General features: G+C 39.0%; 1 protein-coding gene across 1 annotated transcript; it reads right to left on the bottom strand.

Annotated features, from left to right (window-relative positions):
* Positions 1-768: 768 nt before the first annotated feature.
* LOC135468958 (5-hydroxytryptamine receptor 1D-like) lies at positions 769-19,941 on the bottom strand. The gene is made up of 3 exons (XM_064747451.1): positions 19,467-19,941; positions 7,242-7,656; positions 769-2,861 (listed from the first exon to the last, which is right to left on the bottom strand). Exons 1-3 carry the CDS (start codon positions 19,916-19,918, stop codon positions 2,448-2,450), a joined length of 1,281 nt encoding a protein of 426 aa, XP_064603521.1. The 5' UTR covers positions 19,919-19,941; the 3' UTR covers positions 769-2,447.
* Positions 19,942-22,114: the final 2,173 nt, after the last annotated feature.

Here is a 22,114-nt window from a genome sequence, read left to right as displayed (position 1 = left end):
TACGACGATAACGACGGCGTCAGCGTGATGGTAGGAGGAAACCCACGACCATCCGCAGGTTGGTGAAAGACCGTCCCACGTACGGCCGGAAAGAAAGCCTGCATAAGCTGGACTTGAACTCATAGCGACCGCATTGGTGAGAGCTCCTGGATCAACGCATGGCCATTCTTATGTTTGAACTCCCTAAAGTCAAACAGCATATGTTTATGCATTTGATTATTGTTTTACTCCTTAGTGAAGAACTGTGTTACGATGGTGATCAGTTTTATGGGTAAAGAAAACAGCGGCCTTTGAAAGGATACTGTCTAACTTGTCCAGATGTGACGAAATTATCGATTAAGTAACATTATAAAACTATTGTAATGGACATTGTATATTATTTACTGACGTTGCGGCGACAATAACACCTTACTGTGTTGAAGGCGATAGGTTGTCACCGCAACGTCAGTAAGGGCACCTTACTGTGTTGAAGGCGATAGGTTGTCGCAGAAACGTCAGTAAATAATATACATTGTCCAGTAGAACAGTTTTATAGTGTTATCTTTTATAGTATACTAACCTGGATGTCTGAAAATCTACATTCCTATCAATTAAGTACTGTAAATCTTCAACATTTTCAACCACTAAAGTACTTTTAATCAGTGTAATTTGTGCTTACAATTATTATGAATATGATGATGACATGATTCATATGTGTCACAAAAGATAATTCAGAATATGATTAAAGACGTACAGGGAGCAAAACCAGAGCAGCGACAACAGTGTGATGGCAAATGGTCACATGTAACCGATGAAATACGGCCTCTTGTCAGTTTACCACAGCTAGGGTTTTATTTTAACTGTGCAAATTATTCTCAACACCTCATCGTCTCAGAATGTTTGAAAATATTGGTTGCAGAGGAAGTTGAAAAGGTTGAAGTATTAGGGTAAGAATGAAGGTCTAACAGTTTGTCGTATGTAACAGTATATAGGTGAGTAAAATACCCTGGAATTTATTTAACCGCTGATTTTACAGAAGTTCTCACAACATTAAAAACTATTCTGTATTAACATTATGTGCTGTTCGTGAAGGATTAATGTCTGTGATGACTTCGTATAAGGTTTGCTACCAAGAGTTTGACTCGACAAGAAAACACATTGACGCATGAGTATAATACAAGATGCTGTTATGACCCTGTCAGTACCCCGTACTGAATGTTCAGATTATTTACTCTTATCTCTGAACTGAAGACTTAACACATCATGCGCATCTACGAAGTAAAAAGGTAAATTTCTTGGATCATACATTGTAAATTCGGTACTACCAGATTAAACCGAATCATTTCACTGTCCGACGAGCAAAGAAGGGTTAGGCACGTTACATTTTATCACGCCTCAACATGTGTTCCTACACAAATCCACGCGGTATCACTCATTTAATTTACAATTTCCAGGGAGGGGCATTCATGTTTCGCATCGGATGTTATTTCTTTAAATAGTGCTTGCTACGGAACATGAAAGTCGTCGTTTCTATTTATGCGTAGAAACAGACATTCGTATACTAGGCCTCAAGCAATATGAACGTTCCAGGGCAAGAAACTATTGCCCTCCCTCGACTTCTAAAATCTTAGTGAAGCAGTTGGGCATAATGGTGGTTTCTGTAAAAATTAGTTTTCAGCCTAATTTACCCACTCGTTTTACACTGTGGCGTATTACAACTGTGCTGATTCACATGTAACACGAAAATGTTTGTATTGTCTGTGCACAATATTAGCGAAGTTTTCACCCAAGCCATCTTCAGCAACGGGTGATAAACTGCCTTTATGAAGCGTAACATATACCACGTGACCCGCCTGAACGTTCTGTAGAGTTCTCATCGGAGGTCAGAAACTTACTACTCAGCACCATCCCTTATTTCTATTACAGTCAACTGCTTTCTTCACAACCGCACCGCCCGCAGATTCGGACTGACGGTCGTCTATGCTCCTCTCCCTCTTCTGTCATTAAGCCAGCCTTGTAAAATGAAGACCAAATGACTGTCACTTCACGCCAATATGCCAGTCATTTTCAAACCACCGGAGAGAGATTCTCCAGCATTTAATGTGCAGGCTGCGTTCTTGTTGTCACTTACATGCTTCTATGTTCGTCGCATATCGTCTAAATAGCGTCATTTATTGCCAAGGCTCTTGTCAATAACCGTAACGTTGTGTAACAGAAAGCTACGGTGCAGAGTCGAGTACTTAGCTGTATCGACTGGAGTCCGTTGTTGCCCATATTTAAACTTCAGGCTGTTATAAGCCATCTTTAATGCCGCCGGCGGCAGGGAGTAATAAAACGGGCAGCTTTTTTCCACAATGTCGATATTAAACCACAAGCGGAAGTCGCAGTCATCACATCAAATATATCCTCGTAGAAAAGACCCATTTTTGTTACTTTCAGCGTGATTATCTGTTCTGTGTTGTCAAAGCTTAGACAGCCATGCTGGTAGAGATATCCTCAGGCTCTGAGTTGACGTGACTCAGTGGCATGTCTGTGGTAGAATGGGTTATGGTCGAGGCTCTCATCGTGGAGGTAAACATCGACGAGATCCGCTGAGACAACTGCGGACGGTAGCCATTAAGTCGCTTATTCCTGTAACAGCAAACACATGTTAGAATGGTGTCCTTGATATGCCGTCTAAACTTCTTGCTCATCAGAGTGTAAATAAAAGGATTGATGCAGCTGTTGAGAAAGCCACACAGATGCGTGACCAACATGGTGAAGAAAAAGTTTCCCTTTCGTAGAAAACTGGGTTTCTGAATTTGGCTGATAATTGTGACTATGTACTGCGGGGACCAGCAGACAGCAAACACGGCGGCTACCACTATCACCATCCGTGCAACCTGATGAAAGAGAAAAAAATCACACATTTAATCAGAGCTGTTTAATTTCAAAATAAAATGTACCTTTTGTATTCATTATCATGCGTCGTTTGTAAATATTGCTTTGCTGTTTATTGGTAAAAACTGAAAACACAAGTGTATAACAGATGAATGACTGCATGAACAGCGATACAGTTTGATTTTATTGTACGTCATATGTGGTAAAGTTCGTCAGTAACTTGCAAAATGTAGATGGTTCATTCCTGGCACTCGGTTTTTTCCACTCCTAGAACTGACTGGCAAGTGAAAACGTTTTGAACATAGCATACGAATCTGATACATATAGCTAATCAACACAATCCAGACTGACCAATGGCAACGACAGTAACGTGCTGTTGTTGTGAAGTCACTGTGACAGTACGAGACGGTGTGGCTCTGAACGAAGAGGGAAGGTAAATAAGGGCCAAAGTTTACCGAATTCGTTGATGGAGGTCGGGTTTTAAGTATGCGGGCAATAGCAGAAGTAGTGTTGTTTGTTCGACTGGCCAGCTGAAACCCTGTCTCCGTGTAAGTTAAATGAGTATCAATGAAGACCTCGGCTTCGACCAATGAAAATGCATACTCGTTTGCCAAGGTATTTTCGGTTCTAATTGAGCTACCTTTCAATTGCTTCAGAAAACCAGGTTTTCCTTGGACGGAACATCGAATCGATAGATTTGAATGATATGTGGTAGGTAGACTTTACATAAAAATGAATCTGTTAATTATAACAGAAAGTCTGTTGTCCGAGTTATGCTAGAATGTATTCTGTTATTATAACATAATGTCTTGTTATATTCAACATAATACCCTGTTAGTCTAATAGAATATTTATGTTGAATTAATAGAATATGTGTGTTATATTTATATAAGTGAAAATATTCTTCAGTACGGCGTAAAACACCAATCAAATAAATAAATAAATAACTTAAAAGATTCATACATGTAGTTACAATGTTAAACAACAATATTTTTCTTCATATATGTTGCATTTTTAACACCTCGGGATCACGATGCGAGTCAAACTTTTAATCATTAAATTTGGTATGTGTTTTTTCGGTTATTTTATCTGAAATTTGTTGTAAAATAACTTACCCAGAATTTATGTTGTCGAGCAATATTTTGACTCTGTTACGTCAGAAATAAACAATTTTAAAGTCATGAAAACATTTTAGATTATATTTTTAAAGTAAAATCAACAGACACGAACAAAAAGGATGTTGTAAATCTTGCTTTGTGTTGTTTTTATAGGTAGCGTATTATCATGTGCGAGCTGAACCTTTGCTAAATGAAATCAAGTCCTGCCGCTAGGGATCGCTTACGACAAAGTGTGGCTGGGAAGAGAAACGCAAGCCTCTTTTGCCATGAATGTTCTAAAAACAAATGATACATGTACACGGATTTTGCTGATCACTGAATTTTTCATGTATGGTTAACCTCGTTATTCTATACATTTTTTGCACCCTGTACGAGCAAATGTAACAATCTGAACGAACATCAGACGTATGACGTCCGGCGATTAAACAAAAACTTAACATCTTTGCGATTTGTTCCCATGACAAAGAAATTTAAAACGCATAATCTTACACCTTATGTAAAATACATCAGAATATTTATTTTCTTGATTCTAAACTCTTCTTCAGAATATTAATTAACAGAGTATGGAGTAATCTGCTTATGCCACTTAACAGAAACAGGATTTGAAAAGTTATCCATACATGGGAAACATAATTTGTCTCTGTCACCTTGGTGTCAAATGAAATTACATGTATTGTCAAAGGAGATATTTGCCGAAAGGGGTGAATGGAAAGCCTGTACGTTAATACTCCCTGGTGGCATTTGTGACATTTTCTGTGTGAGATTACAAAGACTTTGAGATGTTTTCAGCTTAGTTTGGAATATATTGATCGATGTTCTGATTTGTCACGTGGCTTGTCATCCCAAACCCAATTATCAGCTGTCATCGTTTTTACATTTATCAATATTACCTTCTTACGCGTGTCTTGTCATTGTCATTTTGTTTGTCGTTACATCAAAATCACATCCATTGAAAACCGATAGTATCTTTTATTCAAAAGATGGTACGTTGCAACACGTTGTTGGACAGGATATGTGTTCTTGGCTCTATCATGTCACTTCTCCTTTCTGACAAACATCATTAAAATTTCAGGTGATGAACAGCAGATCGTCGAATACTTTAAATGTGAGTAGCATAATTCTTGATAACTGGTCAATACTTGTCTGTTGTTATTTTTGTTTAATCTGGCTATAGTTTGCATGGAGAAAAACACAGTATCCCTTAGCAACGTAAGCACGTTTATTAGACTTCAGTCGAATAAAACAAATACAACTCAAGACTATAAAGAAACGCCGGGACAACTGATGTAGAGATTTTGTAAAGAATCATTATCGTACATGTATTATTTGGCGAGTTCCTTCCCTTTTCAAAATGTTCAGGTTTGAACGGCCTGGAATATTCGTAGATCGTTGCCATGTTTTAATAATAGAACTCCAAATATATATTTATCTCAGCATTGTGCACAGTTACTGGACGAGCTTTGCTGTTCAAATGCCAAAGATATTAGACAGTCACACTGGCACGCTCTATGTTCATCCACACAATCTAAAATACTTTTGTTCTTTAACTTCTCATTTAGTCCTGAACATTTTATTGCAATATTTTTCGTGTTTGACCAAATATCACAGCTGGGAACATCGACGGGATCATAAACGTTGGTCTCTTGTAGAAAGAATCTTGTGGATAGACTGCGACGAACCGAAGGTGAAAAAGCCTGCTTGGTATTCAACGTACAGGCTCACTTGCGTGTCAGAGCGTAAGTGTCAGACATCATCGACTTTTTCCAGGATGTCACAGAAATTCAGCTTGTTTTTGTAAAAACCTCAAACAATGAAGCAATGAAAAAATGTTTCTCAGGAAGATTGACAGGTGCCCGACAAATCTGTTGTAGAGGGTAAGTGAGATTTTATCAAATCGTTACAGGACAGACATTCTTGAGCATGGCAAAAAACACCGATCTTGAAAATAAATAAACAAACTTTGAGACTGATAGTCAGGTGGCATTCTATTCCTGGCGTTTTCAGAATATTTGCCAGCAGGACAAGCTTAGCCTTTATAAACACTATGATTATGGCGAATGCGGAAAGGTGTGTTTAAAACCGCATAGTGGGTTATTCCGTAAACATAACACTCTCTGGACATCTGGAGTTTCGTATATCGCAGAAACTGCGTTTTTCTACAAAACAACCATTAGTACATTGCACTTGATTGGTATAATGGACAGAGAAGCATGACCTGGAAAACGTATCGTGCTGTATAAAATATACAGTTTATATTAGTGACCAAAATGTCAAGCGATTGCGGTTAAGTGGAAAACAGTTAAACCGAATCGACATTGGGCTTTCGGAACTGATTGGATACGAGAGCTGATATGTAGACAACCTGACGTTTCGTCTGTACCGGTAATGTGCTTTCTACTTTGATGAAGGGGTCCAAGACCACACCATTTTAGGCCAAAACTAGGCCAGATTTATTCAATATTCTAATGTAATACCGTTATGCCAAATGCAAGTCTACATCGTCAAGTGTTACTACAATTTGTCCTTTAGTCAGCACTACTGCATGTTCCTTCAATTGTCATTGGAGAAAACTTTCTCAAATAAACAAGGCCGTAAAATTACCAATTTGTAGAACTGCTTGTAACAAATATAGAGGCAAAAAATAGCGTTCCAATAAATTTGGTCCCAAATTGAAGTAAGTGGCTCGTTGTTATTTTTTACCGCTTTTACGCAGCGTATAATAAGTGAATAACTTATTCACATTAACCATCTCATACCGCTAAAGTCGATGTGGTCTTGGACTTTGGCCCCTCGTTGTGATTGAATGGCCTATGTTAAAAATATAGGCTGTCAAAATTTGACGGACTGGCCCACACACAGACCCTCGACCGAGTTAACCAACCGACAGCCAGAACAACTTACGGGGCTGCTCGTCTTAAACTAATAAAGCGCATGTTTATGAACTGACAGAGCAGAAATGCACCCGACCCAAGCATGAAGAAATACACTCGCAAGCTACCTGAGAGTCTCTTAAAGCAAAACTGTATCGTCAGTCAGTAGGTCAGGTTTTTCTACCTTCTAATACAGATTATACTCTTAAGGAAGAGCCTGAGTGCAAGGTATGTTTTTTTGTGATTAGGCCGCTCTATACATCGGTCATTCTGTCTGTCTGTCGGTCCTTCAGTCGCAGTTTTTGACACATAGCGAAGAGCCTTCGTGGAAGACGACACGAAAACCAATAACGAAGATGTAGGCGCTACTGTGAATTTCCGCATGTTTTCTTACCTTTCTTTTATTTTCATCTTGTTCCTTGGGGTTCCCCCTACTGCCTGATTTGTGGCGCTTAACGACCACTGGCTGGAGGAGAGACACTGCAATTCTACAGCACGTGACGGCAATGATTAGCATGGGGACGATGTACATTGACACGCACAGGAACATGAAAAATCCGGTCCGGAACAACCCTGACCCTCGGGATTCTGGGCCGTACATCAGCACGTCTATCTCATCAAACTTATCATTACATATCTGTCTGGTCACGGTACCTAACTCGCTGTGAATGGTCACCGAGTAGCTACGGCAAAATAGATACGGAGAAGCTAGAATACATGGTATAATCCAGGTGGCCAAAATGATCTTCCGTGTCCGGGATTTGCTGTGGATCTTCATCGAGCTCAAGGGATGCACTATAGCATAGTATCTGAAACAGAGAGTAGGAAATTATAGTATTCACTATACTATATAATGTATTATTTATTACAAATGATCAATGACTCCGCTTTAGCACAAAATGACATGTCATAATCTACACAGGTGCATCTGTATTATAGTTGAACATATCTATCGTGCACAAGGAATTTTACAACCGCTATAGATAAAATGAGAGAAGCTGAACAGGTGATGGAAAAGGTCGACGAGTTAACTGAGTGAAGTGAAACAAACGAAACAACATAACTATAGGCAAGTATGTTCGGTTGAGGTCTGTACGCTCGTCATTTTGAAACTGTATCTAATACCGCTTAACCTGGGGCTTGGGGCCGAAAAGGCAGCCATGCTCATTACATCTGCATGATGCCTTTATAAACAGTTGCAATCAAAGTGCGCCTTGTTTAACTGTTATTTGACCTGGAACTCATTCATGGACTACGAATTTGAAGTTTGATATGGAATTCATGCCCGAAATATCAACTGTCTGCCCGGCATCATTGAAAACTGAAGACCGCGTCTCTCTTGTGTGTTACCGGCTTCATTTCCTATTTGCATAATTTCTTACATACCTTTGTCTTTGGGAGCTAGTGTTAACCGTTGTTTTGGAAATGGATCTTGCTATTATCGACTTGGAACGCCGTTTACGGACTACGAATGGTATATGAATTTCGGACATGACGCTTATATTTAATACATGAGGAAAGGTGGACAACAAAGAAGAACATTCAGTGATTTTTTTTTCTTTTCTCTCTCCTCAGTACCCTACGAATGATTTTGCCCAAAATTTTCACCGGCCGCAAAGAAAAGACACGTGTCTAACATGGTTAAATCCATATTATTCGACACTTGTTCATGAAGTGTGCGATACAATATACAGTAGTGGCTGTGTGGTGCAGATATGGTTGAAAAGAACATTTTGTGGGAAATAAGAAGATATGGGTAAAGATATCAATGGCAACGTGATTAATTAGGCGGATGTCGTGTAGAGATATTGCCGAGAACAATATATTTTTGCTTCATAGAAGTTGCTCTAGTGTATACTGATACTGAATTCAGTGAGTACAGTTTGACCTTTATAGAAGTATTTCTTCCAAAGGTTGGCGAAAACAACCTTGCATTTTGGAGAAAAGTTTGATGTATTGATATATCAGCTAAAATATGGGAGAAGTTTACATACAGGGTATATTTTTCGGCAAGAAAAACTCGGCCTTTGGTGGAAGTGTATCTATAGGGTATATCCTTCCGTAAAAAAAATTCGGCTGTTGGTGGAAGTGTATCTGTAGGGAATAGATTTCCGGTGGAAGTCTGTCTGCAGGATATAGCTTTCCGTAAGACGAACTCGGTAGTCGGCAAAATCGGCACGACATAGCTTTCTGTAAGAAGAATTCGATAATCAGTGGAAGTGTATCTTTAGGGTATAGTAAGAAGAACTCGGCTGTTGGTGGAAGTCTGTCTGAAGGGTATAGATTTCCGTAAGAAGAACTCAGCTGTTGTTGAAAGTGTATCTAGGGCATAACTTTCCGTAAAAAGAAGTCGCTAGCCGGTAGAAGTGTATTGGCAGGATATAGCTTTCCGTAGGAAGAATAGTCGGTGAATGTGTATCTGTACAGTACAGTTTATGTTACAACTTAGCCTTTTGGCAGACGTGTTTCCGTAGTGTTTATATATTGTTTGGAACGATTATTTTTTTAGGAGGTATACCCGTAGGATATGAATATTGGTAAGATCAACTTTTTTGCAGTAATGTATCGGTGGGTATATATATGGGTGACCTGCTGGGAAAATGGTTTTATGTGGGTATACGGACGTTCATGAAAACACGGCCGTTTTCTGCTGAGAGTTGGAGACTGTGTCTAGATACTGATGAAACAACTTGCTCAAGCCGCGTGTATGATTGGTTTTACCGCCGGCAAGATTTATGCAAAACTTCATTATGATGGATGCAAATTGTCCATGGTAAATGCAGAAAAGGTATTGGCACTAGGCCGTATTAACGATGTACGATATATATGAGCGTATTTCGTTATCACGTGGCATGTCTACATTTATCACCTACTGTTCATCTGCAAAGACATATGTTCAATTCTGCATCCATACATCAGGGTAACCAAATACATCATTTTTAGCCACATAATTCTTAATAATGCTACAAGAGTATAGCCTTTTTTATGACGTTACTGTGGAATGCTAGCAATAACTATTCACTGAGTAACACACATATGATGTGAAAGTGGCAGTCTGCACATGAAGCGAACATACATCAACGACAAGATCATCTAATGAGCAGGGCTCATTAAACATGGATTGACACTACGTCTGTTCATTTTCAATGATAATGTGAAATAACTTCCACTCCAAAAATTGTTAATCACCATTGAGGATCTGGTTATTCAACTGGTGTTCCTGGAAACATCTTTCGTTGCAGACGCTCCTATGTTTTTTTTATTCTGTCAATAACTGAGACAATTAATTATTGCCATGAAAATTGTTTCGCACAATTTGTTAATGACCACGACACATATTTTAGTTAAGAATTACGTAAGAATATTTGCAGTGATTATTGCTTTGGGATAGTCAGGCAATAACGAACGCTTTATCGACACCAACAGTGCCATTGATTTGTGCGGACTGTCATATTTTATGAGTGCGTGGATGATGTAAATAAACAGCTAAAGCTATAGATTGAAATAAATTAGAGATGCATAACAGCAGGCCATTTCACCTGTTTTGTTCCTGTTTTTGCGTAAAACTGGATAAATCATTTTTTCGTTGCTAATCTCGTAAATCATGTTTTCACCGTGACAATGTCATTTCCCGACAAAAAGATTTAACGGAGAACACTGTTTCAACCAACAAAGAAAGTACCCCGCACTTCTTGAGAACAAAGTGGATGGAGCATCCTGGATGTCTCACTGTCTCATTCATGGTCGTAATAAAATAAATGCTTCAGGCTGTATTTGTGCCCTGTTAAAGCACATGAGTTATGTGTACATATTATGACTGGTACACCCTAATAAAAATAGACGCTTTTAACAACTGTAATGTTTTCTCACCAGCAACGAATTCAACTGATGATCGGGCCATTGCTGGCAGAGGCATTTGATGGCTTGGCCCTCGATAGAGTGCATGATAGAGTGTTCAAATCCAGCTCGAACTCTCTCCACAACCAAGATTAAAGCTTTTCTTGAACTTGGCGCCTTGTCAGAATTACTTGATTATACGACATTAACCGGTGCGCAGAAATAGACGATATAAGTCGAATAAAATGATAAAATGTCCCTCTCAGTGATAGAATATTAGACCTATAGTTCATGGTTTAAGGTACAAATGAGTTGGAATGAAAACTTTCTGTTTCTCAAAAGACCACATTCCCCACACCTATTAAAGCTGACGTCATGCCTGTTTAGCATAATGTGAAAAACATTGGTGTCGTCTGCTAAACCGGAGTCATCACGTGAAGGTTCTCATAATTACCATCACGTGATTGGTCGGAGGGAGCTGATGACACGTGACAACGGAAATTGTAAGTGTTTTTTTTATCAAACATTTTCACTTAAATATAAACAGACAGACTCCGAAATATATAAATACTTTTCATTAACGCCAGGTTTTTGACCTGTTCAAAACTGATTACAGCTCAAAATTAATAGTGTAGATAAAATACTAACAAACAGTATATTTTGTGTTGAAAATCAGTTGCAACCAGGCCCTTGGGGTATATTATCATTTTAATATAAATAGAAAAAAAAAGATTATTAATCTGTTCATATAGATTCTCGTTTGTCAACATCAGTCAGTATAGCATTTGCAGCTGTCGCCTAACCTATGTCGATAATAAAATGTACACCGCGAACCGAAAATTCCTCTACAGGTAACGCGTGCTGATAAAGTTTAAATTGAAAAACGGATTGTTTTCTAAACAATTAAGCCTAGAAAGCAAAGTTCCTAACAAATAGACGTAATTTAGAAATGTCATATATTATGCAATAAAAAAAGAAAAGAAATAATGTATCATGAGTTATTATGACAAAAGGGTGGAAATCCTACATTGTTTTCTGACGTGGTTGGCAAGTCCATCAATCAACTTTTAATCAGGATCTCTTACGGGGCCATGCGATGACCCGGGTTAGAGCAACTTGAAACACGATGTCGCGTCACTCGTAACCCACGGACAAATGGTTAAAAGGTAAACCTAGTGGCATTCCGATTGTACTAATGTGCGGGAGTTGGCTAACTTTGTTGTGCAACGTCACAAAATCTCGGTTGTGCAACGTCACAAAGATCTTGCTTTTAAAACTTCCTTTGGGATGCCTTATCGATGCATATACACGTTTGGTTTAGTGTTGTCATTTCTTTTATGAGGCAGTATATACCACCATACATCACTTAAGAGGAGCCTTAAGCGACGCTCTCACCAAACCAATCAGTCCGTCACCGTTGAGGTCACAGGTTCAATCTTAGGTCTCGCTGTTTCTGCCGCGGGTCAGGTTCCAAGAGAAGCGGGCGGTTTAATCCAGTCTCTTCGGTTTCCACTAATTAGTTTCCACTACGCATAAACGTGGTAGTAATCGGCAAAGTAAGACATCCTTCAGTAAAGCTTTAAAAATGAATCAAATAAATTAACTTCAACGACTCTAAGCGACATGTGTTTCTGGAATGAGCTAAAGATATACACAATTCACGTAAACAGTAAAAAACAAAACAAAACAAAACAAAAAACCCCAAAACAAACAAAAACCGGTTGACATACGAATTCAGTTTTTTTTATGAAAATCTCTTTGTGCGGAAAACACGTGAGTTTTCCCCAGTGTATTAAAAAGAAAAAGATGACAAAACCTACCCAATAAAATACAATTGCAAACACTGTCCGATACACAGAGAAGCCATTAAAGGCCTTTTAGTTGTCGATTAAATGGATTTTCCAACAGATAAAGTAAACTGTGAATGCAGAGGTCAAAGTGAGATTTTCCAAGATTTGAGACCTTTGTCCCAAAGGTAATACCTCCACATCGACATCAGGCCAATGTATCTTCCTTTAAGGAGACATAATAGCTGTTTTCCACGCCAGTTCTTTAGGAGTGAGATTTATCTGCTGCCGGTGACGATCTGCATCACACGGCTTGTGTCGAGAAGTGTTTTATGCATTCCCGACGGGCTCTTCTCATTCTATGTTCAAGGCACACATAAGGCTCTGTTCGATTTTCAGGGCCAGCGGTGGCATTGTAATGCCTTAAGCGAACCTTGGACAAGGATGGGCCACAGACATAATGTGATATGTGACATAGGAACAGTTTCTGTTAAAAATAATGGAATTTTACTTTTAGTACAAAGAAAATCCCAAAAATGTGTATGTCACTTTACACTTATTTGTATGTATACATGTATTTCTAATGTTATTTAATTAACAATGTTGATTTGGCTTAATTTTTTTCAGTTTTGCCTTTCTTAGTGAGGTTTATAGCCAACATGGGAAAATGTTATCGCAGGCACATGGATTCACAGGGCCTATTGCGGATACGTTCTTGACTGGCATGAAAAACCCGTCAAATGAGTGTCCTTTCCATCCTTTGTTTCATACTAGCTGCCTCACAAACGTCTTTACCACCCATTTGAACTTGTTGCCCTAAAGTAATATATAGATGTGCAGTACAAATGCAATTTTTATGCGGTACTATGGAAAGTGTTATATTGTTGGGTCGAACATTCCCTCGAGTGGCTTAATACAGCGAAATACATAATATGAGTTTAACTGACGTGCTTCCAATTTGCCAGAGAAAACTAAGAAAAGAAACAAATATCATTCAGGTGAACTTTCAGTGCAATTTGGGCATCTGTGAGTTTGAATACAAACAATCTGATGCACTCGCACACATTGCTACGATAGCAGGACATCGCGTCTTTCCGTTGACTACATCGTTAATACGGAAGCTTGGGCTATTATCCAAGCTAAATTATCAGTTTGAACCTATATAAGTATATACTGAGAAAACGGTTGTTATCAGGGAGATCACAAGCAGAAAACACGATCAGATTCTATGAAAAGTCCATCAAATGAAATTACTTTGTCCCTGTGTTACACGGATCGACCATGGAAGAGCTCGAGGGCACACGCTGTTTGTCCGCTTATTTTCATCATTAACATTTATGAGAAGAAAACGAATCTGTTTCATACACCAAATAACGGTGTTTAAATAAGAATCACACTTGATGATAATTTGGTGGGCATCGGGCCAACCAGGGCATGCCTGATATGCTAAAAAGTTTCCTCCAAACCTTCGACGAAAAATTTGAACAGAGCTGGCTTTGTTATCATGAAATTCTCTATATGCTTACCGAATCGTGTCAGCTTCATATAACTGTAATGTTTGTTTCTGTTGAGACGGTTGGGTCTTTTGAAGTTGAACTTACGTAGACATAACACCTACATTACAGATTATACAGATTTCCAAGAACTTCTCGGATTACGTTGCGAGCTATAAAGTTTTCAACACGTAGACATGATCTCCACGATCAATTGAAACAATTATTGGTATGCATGTGTTCTGAATTCAGGCCACGTAAACATTTTATGAATTTCTTAGTCACATGCACCTCTACATATGGTATTGATGGTGTTTACAAAGAAGTCATTCAAATGTTTGGTAAACTTTTTCAGCTTACTTGATCCATTCATTATGGTTTTCTCCTTAGTAAAGGACCACAGCCTTAAAGGGAAAATAAGATCAAGACATAAAATGTGGCCAAAAATTGATCGTACAGAGGCGGTGACAACAAAGTATTACACATAAACGGATGGATGGACAGATATAGGATGGACAGTGACAGAGGATGGAGTCGTTTAAAGTGACTATGTGTCAATGTGTTGACTATCTCTTTGACCATAAGTCAAGTGAATCCGGGAAAAGATTATAATCTTTTGAATACGCTGTCAATATGCGTTATAAAATGTGAAAAGTGGCATAAAAAGATTACCGACGTCACTGTGAATTGGCAACACTGCCAACCAAATAAACAAACAAAGATTGAGTTCACTGGCGCGATAAAACATCGCCCGGAAGATCGGAAAGAGGTGAATAATAAAATTGTTCAGTTACATGAAAACTCCCATTTGGACATGAATGTAAAAGCCACTTAAATGCCTTACGCAACCTTTTACAATAATTGTGTTGTGGGGACCACTAATTTCAGACATTTTTCCATTCAAATCTTATTGCATGTTCTGAGCAGCCATTGGTGTTTAAAGCTTTACCCCCTGAGAGAACTGAACAGCTGCATTTGCCGGTACACTCCGCAAGACGGCATAAAGTCATTAATATTGATGATGTATAGTGTGTAAGAGAGAGTCTGATAACACTTTCTTGAGGTCAGTCGACAACTGCTAGTATCTGTCGATCTTCCCCGGTCGAAAATTTCTCCGCAGACAGCTTAAGGCAAAACCCCTGTATCTATAGTGAAGTGGCTTTTGGCATTTACTTGCCGGCAGGTGTCATCACTTGGTGGGCCGGTATCTTCTGATGCCGTTGACACTATGAGTTTGTCACGGCTGGCATCATAGATATGCTCGTCCTGGGTCCGACCCGCGCCATATTTTCACATGTGAATTGCTTTCAGCAATCTGCCATTGGTGTTAATTATTTTTGTTGTTTTTCCTTTCTTTTTGTTCAGGATTAACCTTATTGTGAAGACATTTACGTTTCAACTAAATGCTAAATATAGAATTTTCCCTCAATTTATGTCCATTAGTGTTATTGCGTATGGATTTTGGGGCCACAATTTTCCAAGTTAATTGCACATATTGTTGATTGGAGTATTTCTAATGTGAAGTTCTGGCCATTCATTCTTTATAGCCATTTTGATTACGTAACGCTGTCTCGCTGCAAAGCTATCTCGAAGGTACTGATTATGTAAATCTAACCAGTGCGTGAAGTATTGCGTCTAAATATGATGTCTGGGCGAATAATAGCATTGCAACAACGTTTCATCTGGCTTTAGATGCATCAAGAACTACCTTCTGACTTTAAATCGAAGAGTTACCAGATCGGCACCTGTTGCTAGAAAGAAATATTTTAAGCTTTTAGGATAACAAAATTTCTGGTTTATAACATAAATTTTGTGTTTAGCGAGACATTCAGTGTAAGTATTGAATTCATCTTGACAGCCCCTTGTTTGAATTGATTGGTTTGTCTTGTTTAAATTAAAAAACGTTGTCATAAAGACAAATGAAAACTATTTTTCAGATGTTTTTTAGAGTGTTGAATGGCATTCACGTATCATTCACATATTTGAAAAGGTGGGCTTTATGAGCCATATTCACGGTATCTAGGAACTCTGACGTCACATCGCTTTTTTTTCCTGATGTTCACCAGAAGGAATGAATTTTTGGGAATATTATTTTAGTAATCTTTCACTCGAGTTATGCTGACATTCAGTGTGGTGATTAGAGTTGGATAAAGTTCCTGGGACGTCAGAGTGCCTAACCTCTGATAGTATGGTCCATAAAGCTCACCTCTGAAGTCAGATGTTTGAGCACCTTTAACTCTTTCCACAAAAATCTGGAAAAATAAATGAAAGAATATATATGCATAATTTTAAGTGCTCTAATGATGCCTACTTTGCTCTTTGGAGGTATTTTCCTTTAAGAATATTTACTTTTTATTAAAACCGTTAGGTTTATGGGAGAAGGATATATGAGTTAACCACCGACCATTACAAACATCTTTGCAAAGCAGCGAGAGCATGAGATCTGATTGGTCAAAGACCAGTTATTTTCAGTGATGTAGCGTTTTAATTTGTGTTTTGACAGTAACTGTAGATAAGTTTTCGACTCTTTTGCCTTGAGATCCTTCATTTTAATATGCTTTCCAAAATAATTTTCTCGGCTATATTACTTTGCTCTCAAACATCTTATCAGACATTTTAATGCCTGTAAGAGTGTAGGGATTAACTTTACGTTATTTCAGAAGAACTTGGAATGTGGAATGTAGTGTCCTCTTCTGAAGATAAACGTGCTTGATGATAAATGCTCTGTCTAAGATTTCGTCCCAAGTCTTTCAGGTTAGACGTTAGTGCAGTCTGACTTAGCAACCGGTATGATCGGTTTTACAGGACGAAGATTTACTACAGCTGTGTTGTCTGAGACCGGATTTACGCCCCTGGTTTATAGGCTCTCAGGAGGTAAAGTGTCGACAATCTCTAACCCACGATCACTTATCACCGCCGTTGAATTAAAAGCTTATATCACACTGAGTGGTGGTAGAATATCATAGTGTGGTGGTAGAATGTCACACTGTGTGGTGGTAGAATATGACACTTTGTGGTGGTAGAATATGACACTGTCCCTCAAGTTGATAACATATTTACACCGCGTTTTATACACGTCCATGTTGATCGATATAGGCTGATATTTCTAAGTTGACTGACTGTTTATAACTGAAAATAGCAAAGCTATTCTAAAAAAATGATATAGTTAGTGCGTGCTGAGCTTGGGGCATACAGACCAAGCTGTCACCAAAAGAAGGTTTAATTTTAATTTCATCTGATACCTTTTCCCGCGTAACAGCAAGTTTGATCTGAAATGAACTGACCGTGGTCTTCTGGTACACGAATACTTCGTCATCAGTGTGTCCACGAATCGTTATTCCAAAGGCGAGAATCCACGACACACTCCAAAAGTAGGTAGTATAATTCTCTTGTAAGAAAATATGGACAGAACGTCTAGAATCTCTGGCGCTCTGCTTCATGATTGGGTCTAATGCCACTTATCCCAGAGTTAGAGGCTGTATATTCATCGCGTTGAATTAGATCACCACGTTGGGTATATGAAAAGATGCAATCAAAGCGCAACTGAGATACATATTTTGTTATCAACAACTGATATTCTAGTTATGATATGAACAATATGAATACTGATTTCACTCTGCCGCCAAGAACACACCTTGCGTCTTTCCAACATCATTGAAAACGTGTTGACTGCTTCTCTCTGCATGGTCCCATCCTACTTAGTACTTATACACTTTTATAGTTCTTTGGTGGTTTGTGTTATACGTCGTTTGTGGGAATTGGCCTTGCGATTATTGGCCTGAAATGTCCTTATTTGTTAACGGCTGCCATACGAATGTCTGTTTCGACGCATAGATTCCTAAAGTGATATGTAACACAAACCACTAAAGAAGTATATTAAGTATATAAAATACGAAATTATGACGTAATCGTGTAACGAGATGTAGTCTACAATTTTCAGTGATGCTGGAAAGCTTAAAGTATATTCTAGGCGAATGAGGGAAATCAGTATTTAAATCGTGTAGGCCTACCATGCTAGTAAATAAGTTGATTGCAACTGTTCATATATCTATCTCATGCAACACAATGAATATACATCCCCTAGCCCGGGGTTGAGTGTAATTAGACACAATCATGAAGCTGAATGCCTGAGATTCTGAAAGCTCTGTCTATATTTACCTAGAAGAGAATTGTACTCTTTGTAAAACTTAAGAAACTCACAGTAAAGGCGTTTGACGGAATAACTTCGACACACTAGTTTTTGCAGCAGCAATAACTTGTGACGTTGATTAAAATTGTCACACAGCACACACGATGTAACAAACGTTACAAGGCCACATCCGTGCACTTCGGTATATTCTGTCGATGAATAATGACAATTTACGTACTGGCACACTTTTGTGCCAAAATCGTCAGTTAAGTCAGAAGCACAGTGCGTTATTACATTGAAAGGTGGACACAGTTAAGAAGTAGTATACATTATGAATCACAGGCTGCTTAACTTCTTGTTCAGCAATCCAGCAACAGTATTCCTCGCCAAGGCAACCATGCAGAAAGACGTGTAAATGTATTGAGTAATTGCTCAATTAGAAATAATGCATATTGTTGCCATGCTCTTCCCGACGAAGAAGAGTGTGGAAGATGGATATGTATGTATGGTTCCGCTTCTCTGAGCTCCCTGTCAGAGTTACAGGCATTTTTTTCCTGCTGTGGAAATTTGTATATTGACTGATGACAATATTCCACTTCAAAATTTGCTCTTCGTGTAAATTGTGTGCTTGGTTGAGTAGTGCAATATATGTATAGTGATCGTTCGATGACGGATTACAGATTGGCGCCGCATTAAGATGTATGTACAAAAAAGTTAAATAGACTATACAGAACTGGCATGGCCAACTAATGACCATATTTAGAACTCGCGACGACATCCCCAACCTCTTCTGCCTTAAGGTAAAATCTTATTGAGATACATTATTATGTATACAAACACGATATAGTAAGAACGTAAGGAACTGTGATATGTTCTTACCAAATCGTTAAAAATTACCAGCATCATTATCTCTCAGTTTTCTAAAGTTTATTTGATCACTACAAGGCATCTGCGCTGCGATATAAAATGCTCTTGCCCATCTCACCAGGATATTAACTGATAATGATCAATCTCTATATTAAATGGCATCCAATACTTCCAATAACGATCGGTTCAGAAATATAGAAAACGATAGAGAAAATGTCGCATGAATCAACATTTTACATATGGACTGATAATACTTTTGTTTGGGAAGAAATTTATTTGGGCAGAACCTGTATTTTCGATTTAACGCCAAGAATAACTGGAGGTTCGTGTATATTAGCTTAATCGAGTTTTTAAAGCGAACAGACGTCTGAGGAACTTAAATGCTGTCATGCAAATGTTTTAATATAATAATCAATTTACTCTAAAACGCTTACGCTCTCCTACATGTTTTCCGATGTTTACCAACTTAGATCAATATGAAAAAAAACAAAAAAAGGTTCGCTCACCTTTCAAGTGAAATAGCGACGAGAGTGAACACGCTGGCGAAAACAAAGACAGGCAGAAGGTAGTATTGAAAGGAGCAGACGGCGTCAATGTGGAACACGTGCCAGTGACAAGGTGCTGTGTACTCCAGTAACTTTAGCGGCATTACGAACGAAGACACGAGGAAGTCACAAACGGCCAGGTTAACAATGTAGTAATTCGTCACGGTGTGCATGTGCTTATTTCTCCAAACTGTCCAAATGACGATGAAGTTACCAAACACAGACATCACTATCACAGCACAATAAATAACAACGAGAGCGTAAGCCACCGCTGGAATCTGAGTGAAATCCCTCCCTCTGAAACTGTTTTTGACGCACAGATCCACATCTCCGTCTGTAACACTGGAATTCATAGATATGTTGAAGAGGTATGTTGTCATCCGAAAGCCGTCCGATCCTGTGCTTGTCTCCATTGTGGACGCCGCCGAGATTTTGACGGTAGCTCGGGTCTGACTGGTGTAAGCCACGCGCTTTCATGGATGGGTATTAAATACTATTGATCACCATCCGGGTCCCGCCTCTCTACAGCAACTCCCTCAACCGATTGGAAGAGACTTCCCCATTCATAGCACGTCGGCATCAAGTCATTCCACGAGCATTCAAGCGGCCGGGTTAATCGTCGCCTGATTTGCTACCTGTACGGAAATGAAAAGGAGAAGAGATACACTGAGGAAGGGTTTCATCGTTATCAAATACCACTTTTATGTTCACATGATTGATCAGCAAATATTTCCCCCAAAACTTTATTCACTTCAGCACGGATCAGCTTAAACCATTATTCCGAGTTAATACTCAAGCTATTCATCAACCCTCCGTCAAGAGGGTTACAACATGCAGGTACTTTGGAAGCATCTCAGCGCATAAAATGTGAAGGAAATCCCGAGAATCCTTATGCCTGGGTATTTGGTCTGCGGGGTTGCGTGGGGATAATGACACAGTATCACTTCCATACTTGTCTTTTCAAGATATTTGTGAGTACAGACATGCCTAACATACGAGGAATGTATCAACTTACAGTAAGAAAAACATGCACCACAATTTATGATCTTAGTAGGGAAAGGTCTTATGTAACAGCAGGTTTTGTTAGGTATGTATCTTTAATTCAAACCCAGGAGCTAAGGAAACACATTTTTTGCTGCAGTTTGTGGCTCAGAAAGGAAGATATCAGTTTAGGACAACGATTAGAACATCGATGCATGGTCTGTGGTACATAACACCTGAATGGTTTAAAGATATGGGCAATTTTTACCCAGTTTTGTAACTGTGTAACATAATCATGTGAATAAAAGTAAAATTCTGGAGTATGACATAAGACAACTATCACATAAATAGACCGATAAAGAAATGATAATGTGAGAAAGGGGGCCTCCGTGGCTCAGTCGGTTAGCGCGCTAGCGCAGCGTAGTGACCCAGAAACCTCTCACCAATGCGGTCGCTGTGAGCTCAAGACCAGCTCATGCTGGCTTCCTCTCCGGCCGTACGAGGGAAGATCTGTCAGCAACCTGCGGATGGTCGTGGGTTTCCCCCGGGCTCTGCCCGGTTTCCACCTAAAATAATGCTGACCGCCGTCGTATAAGTGAAATATTCTTGAGTACGGCGTAAAACAACAATCAAAAAAAAAAAAAAAAAAAAATAATGTGAGAAAGTGATAATTGTGCATTCGATGATCAAATAAGTAAAGGTAAAATACTGGAAATCAGAAGTTAAGCTGAATATAATATTTGTACGATACGTTTGTTTGATTACGTAGGGTTTAATGTCGCTTTAAACATTCTTTCGGAGACTCTTGAACGATGTCTTAAAACAAGTGTATGAGCTCCTGAAAATGTACATGAATTTTCGAGCGATGAACCTTAATATTTACAGGTCTGTCACACTAGGGGTACCGGGGTAAGATAAACGATTCCCTGTCCGAGAGTGGAACTGACCCAACTCCTGTGTCCTCGAGCGGATGAAGAAAACCCTTTAAATCACTCTGCCACGATCTGCTCCCTTAGTTTGAATTATCTTTCGGGTGTATATTTTCTGAGAGGTCATGTGTGTGGGAGGTGAGCCAGAGTTCAGAGCCCACTTTCACAGAGATGCCGTACACGTACGATATTCGCACATATAGGACAATGGTAAGGTAATTATGACAAACAAAATATCGCACGACAAATGTACAATAGAAAGTGCTGAACGCCACTGTCAGAAAATGTTTCTGATCCTACAATAACATACCCATTGCTCCTTACAAATTGGCTCTCTGCCGCTTGAACTGGACTGATACATCTTCCTGTTTTCGTACGTATACAAGCTGACGTGGGGAAAATTGGCTACGTAAAAATTTTGTGCATTGGACGAAAACCATTTATAGTTCAATGGCGTCATATGCGTGTTGTTGTTGTATTCTTAACTGTCTAACAGCTCACGACGTAAAACCCCAGTTCAGCTACCAGACTATCCGCTAGACGCCTTTCCAGAAACGCGTGACGGACAAGATTCTACGAGAATACAAGAAACCATCGCCTCTAGGCAATCACCCGAATCGCTGTCTGACGCAAGCCTGTGACCACGTTATTTCTCAAGGGCTAATATTCTGACCTGACAAAGCCTGGAACTCTCGGCCA

Source organism: Liolophura sinensis, chromosome 6 (assembly GCF_032854445.1).
Source record: "Liolophura sinensis isolate JHLJ2023 chromosome 6, CUHK_Ljap_v2, whole genome shotgun sequence".
In the NCBI taxonomy this organism is placed as follows: domain Eukaryota; kingdom Metazoa; phylum Mollusca; class Polyplacophora; order Chitonida; family Chitonidae; genus Liolophura; species Liolophura sinensis.
This window is presented reverse-complemented; position numbering and strand designations above follow the sequence as displayed.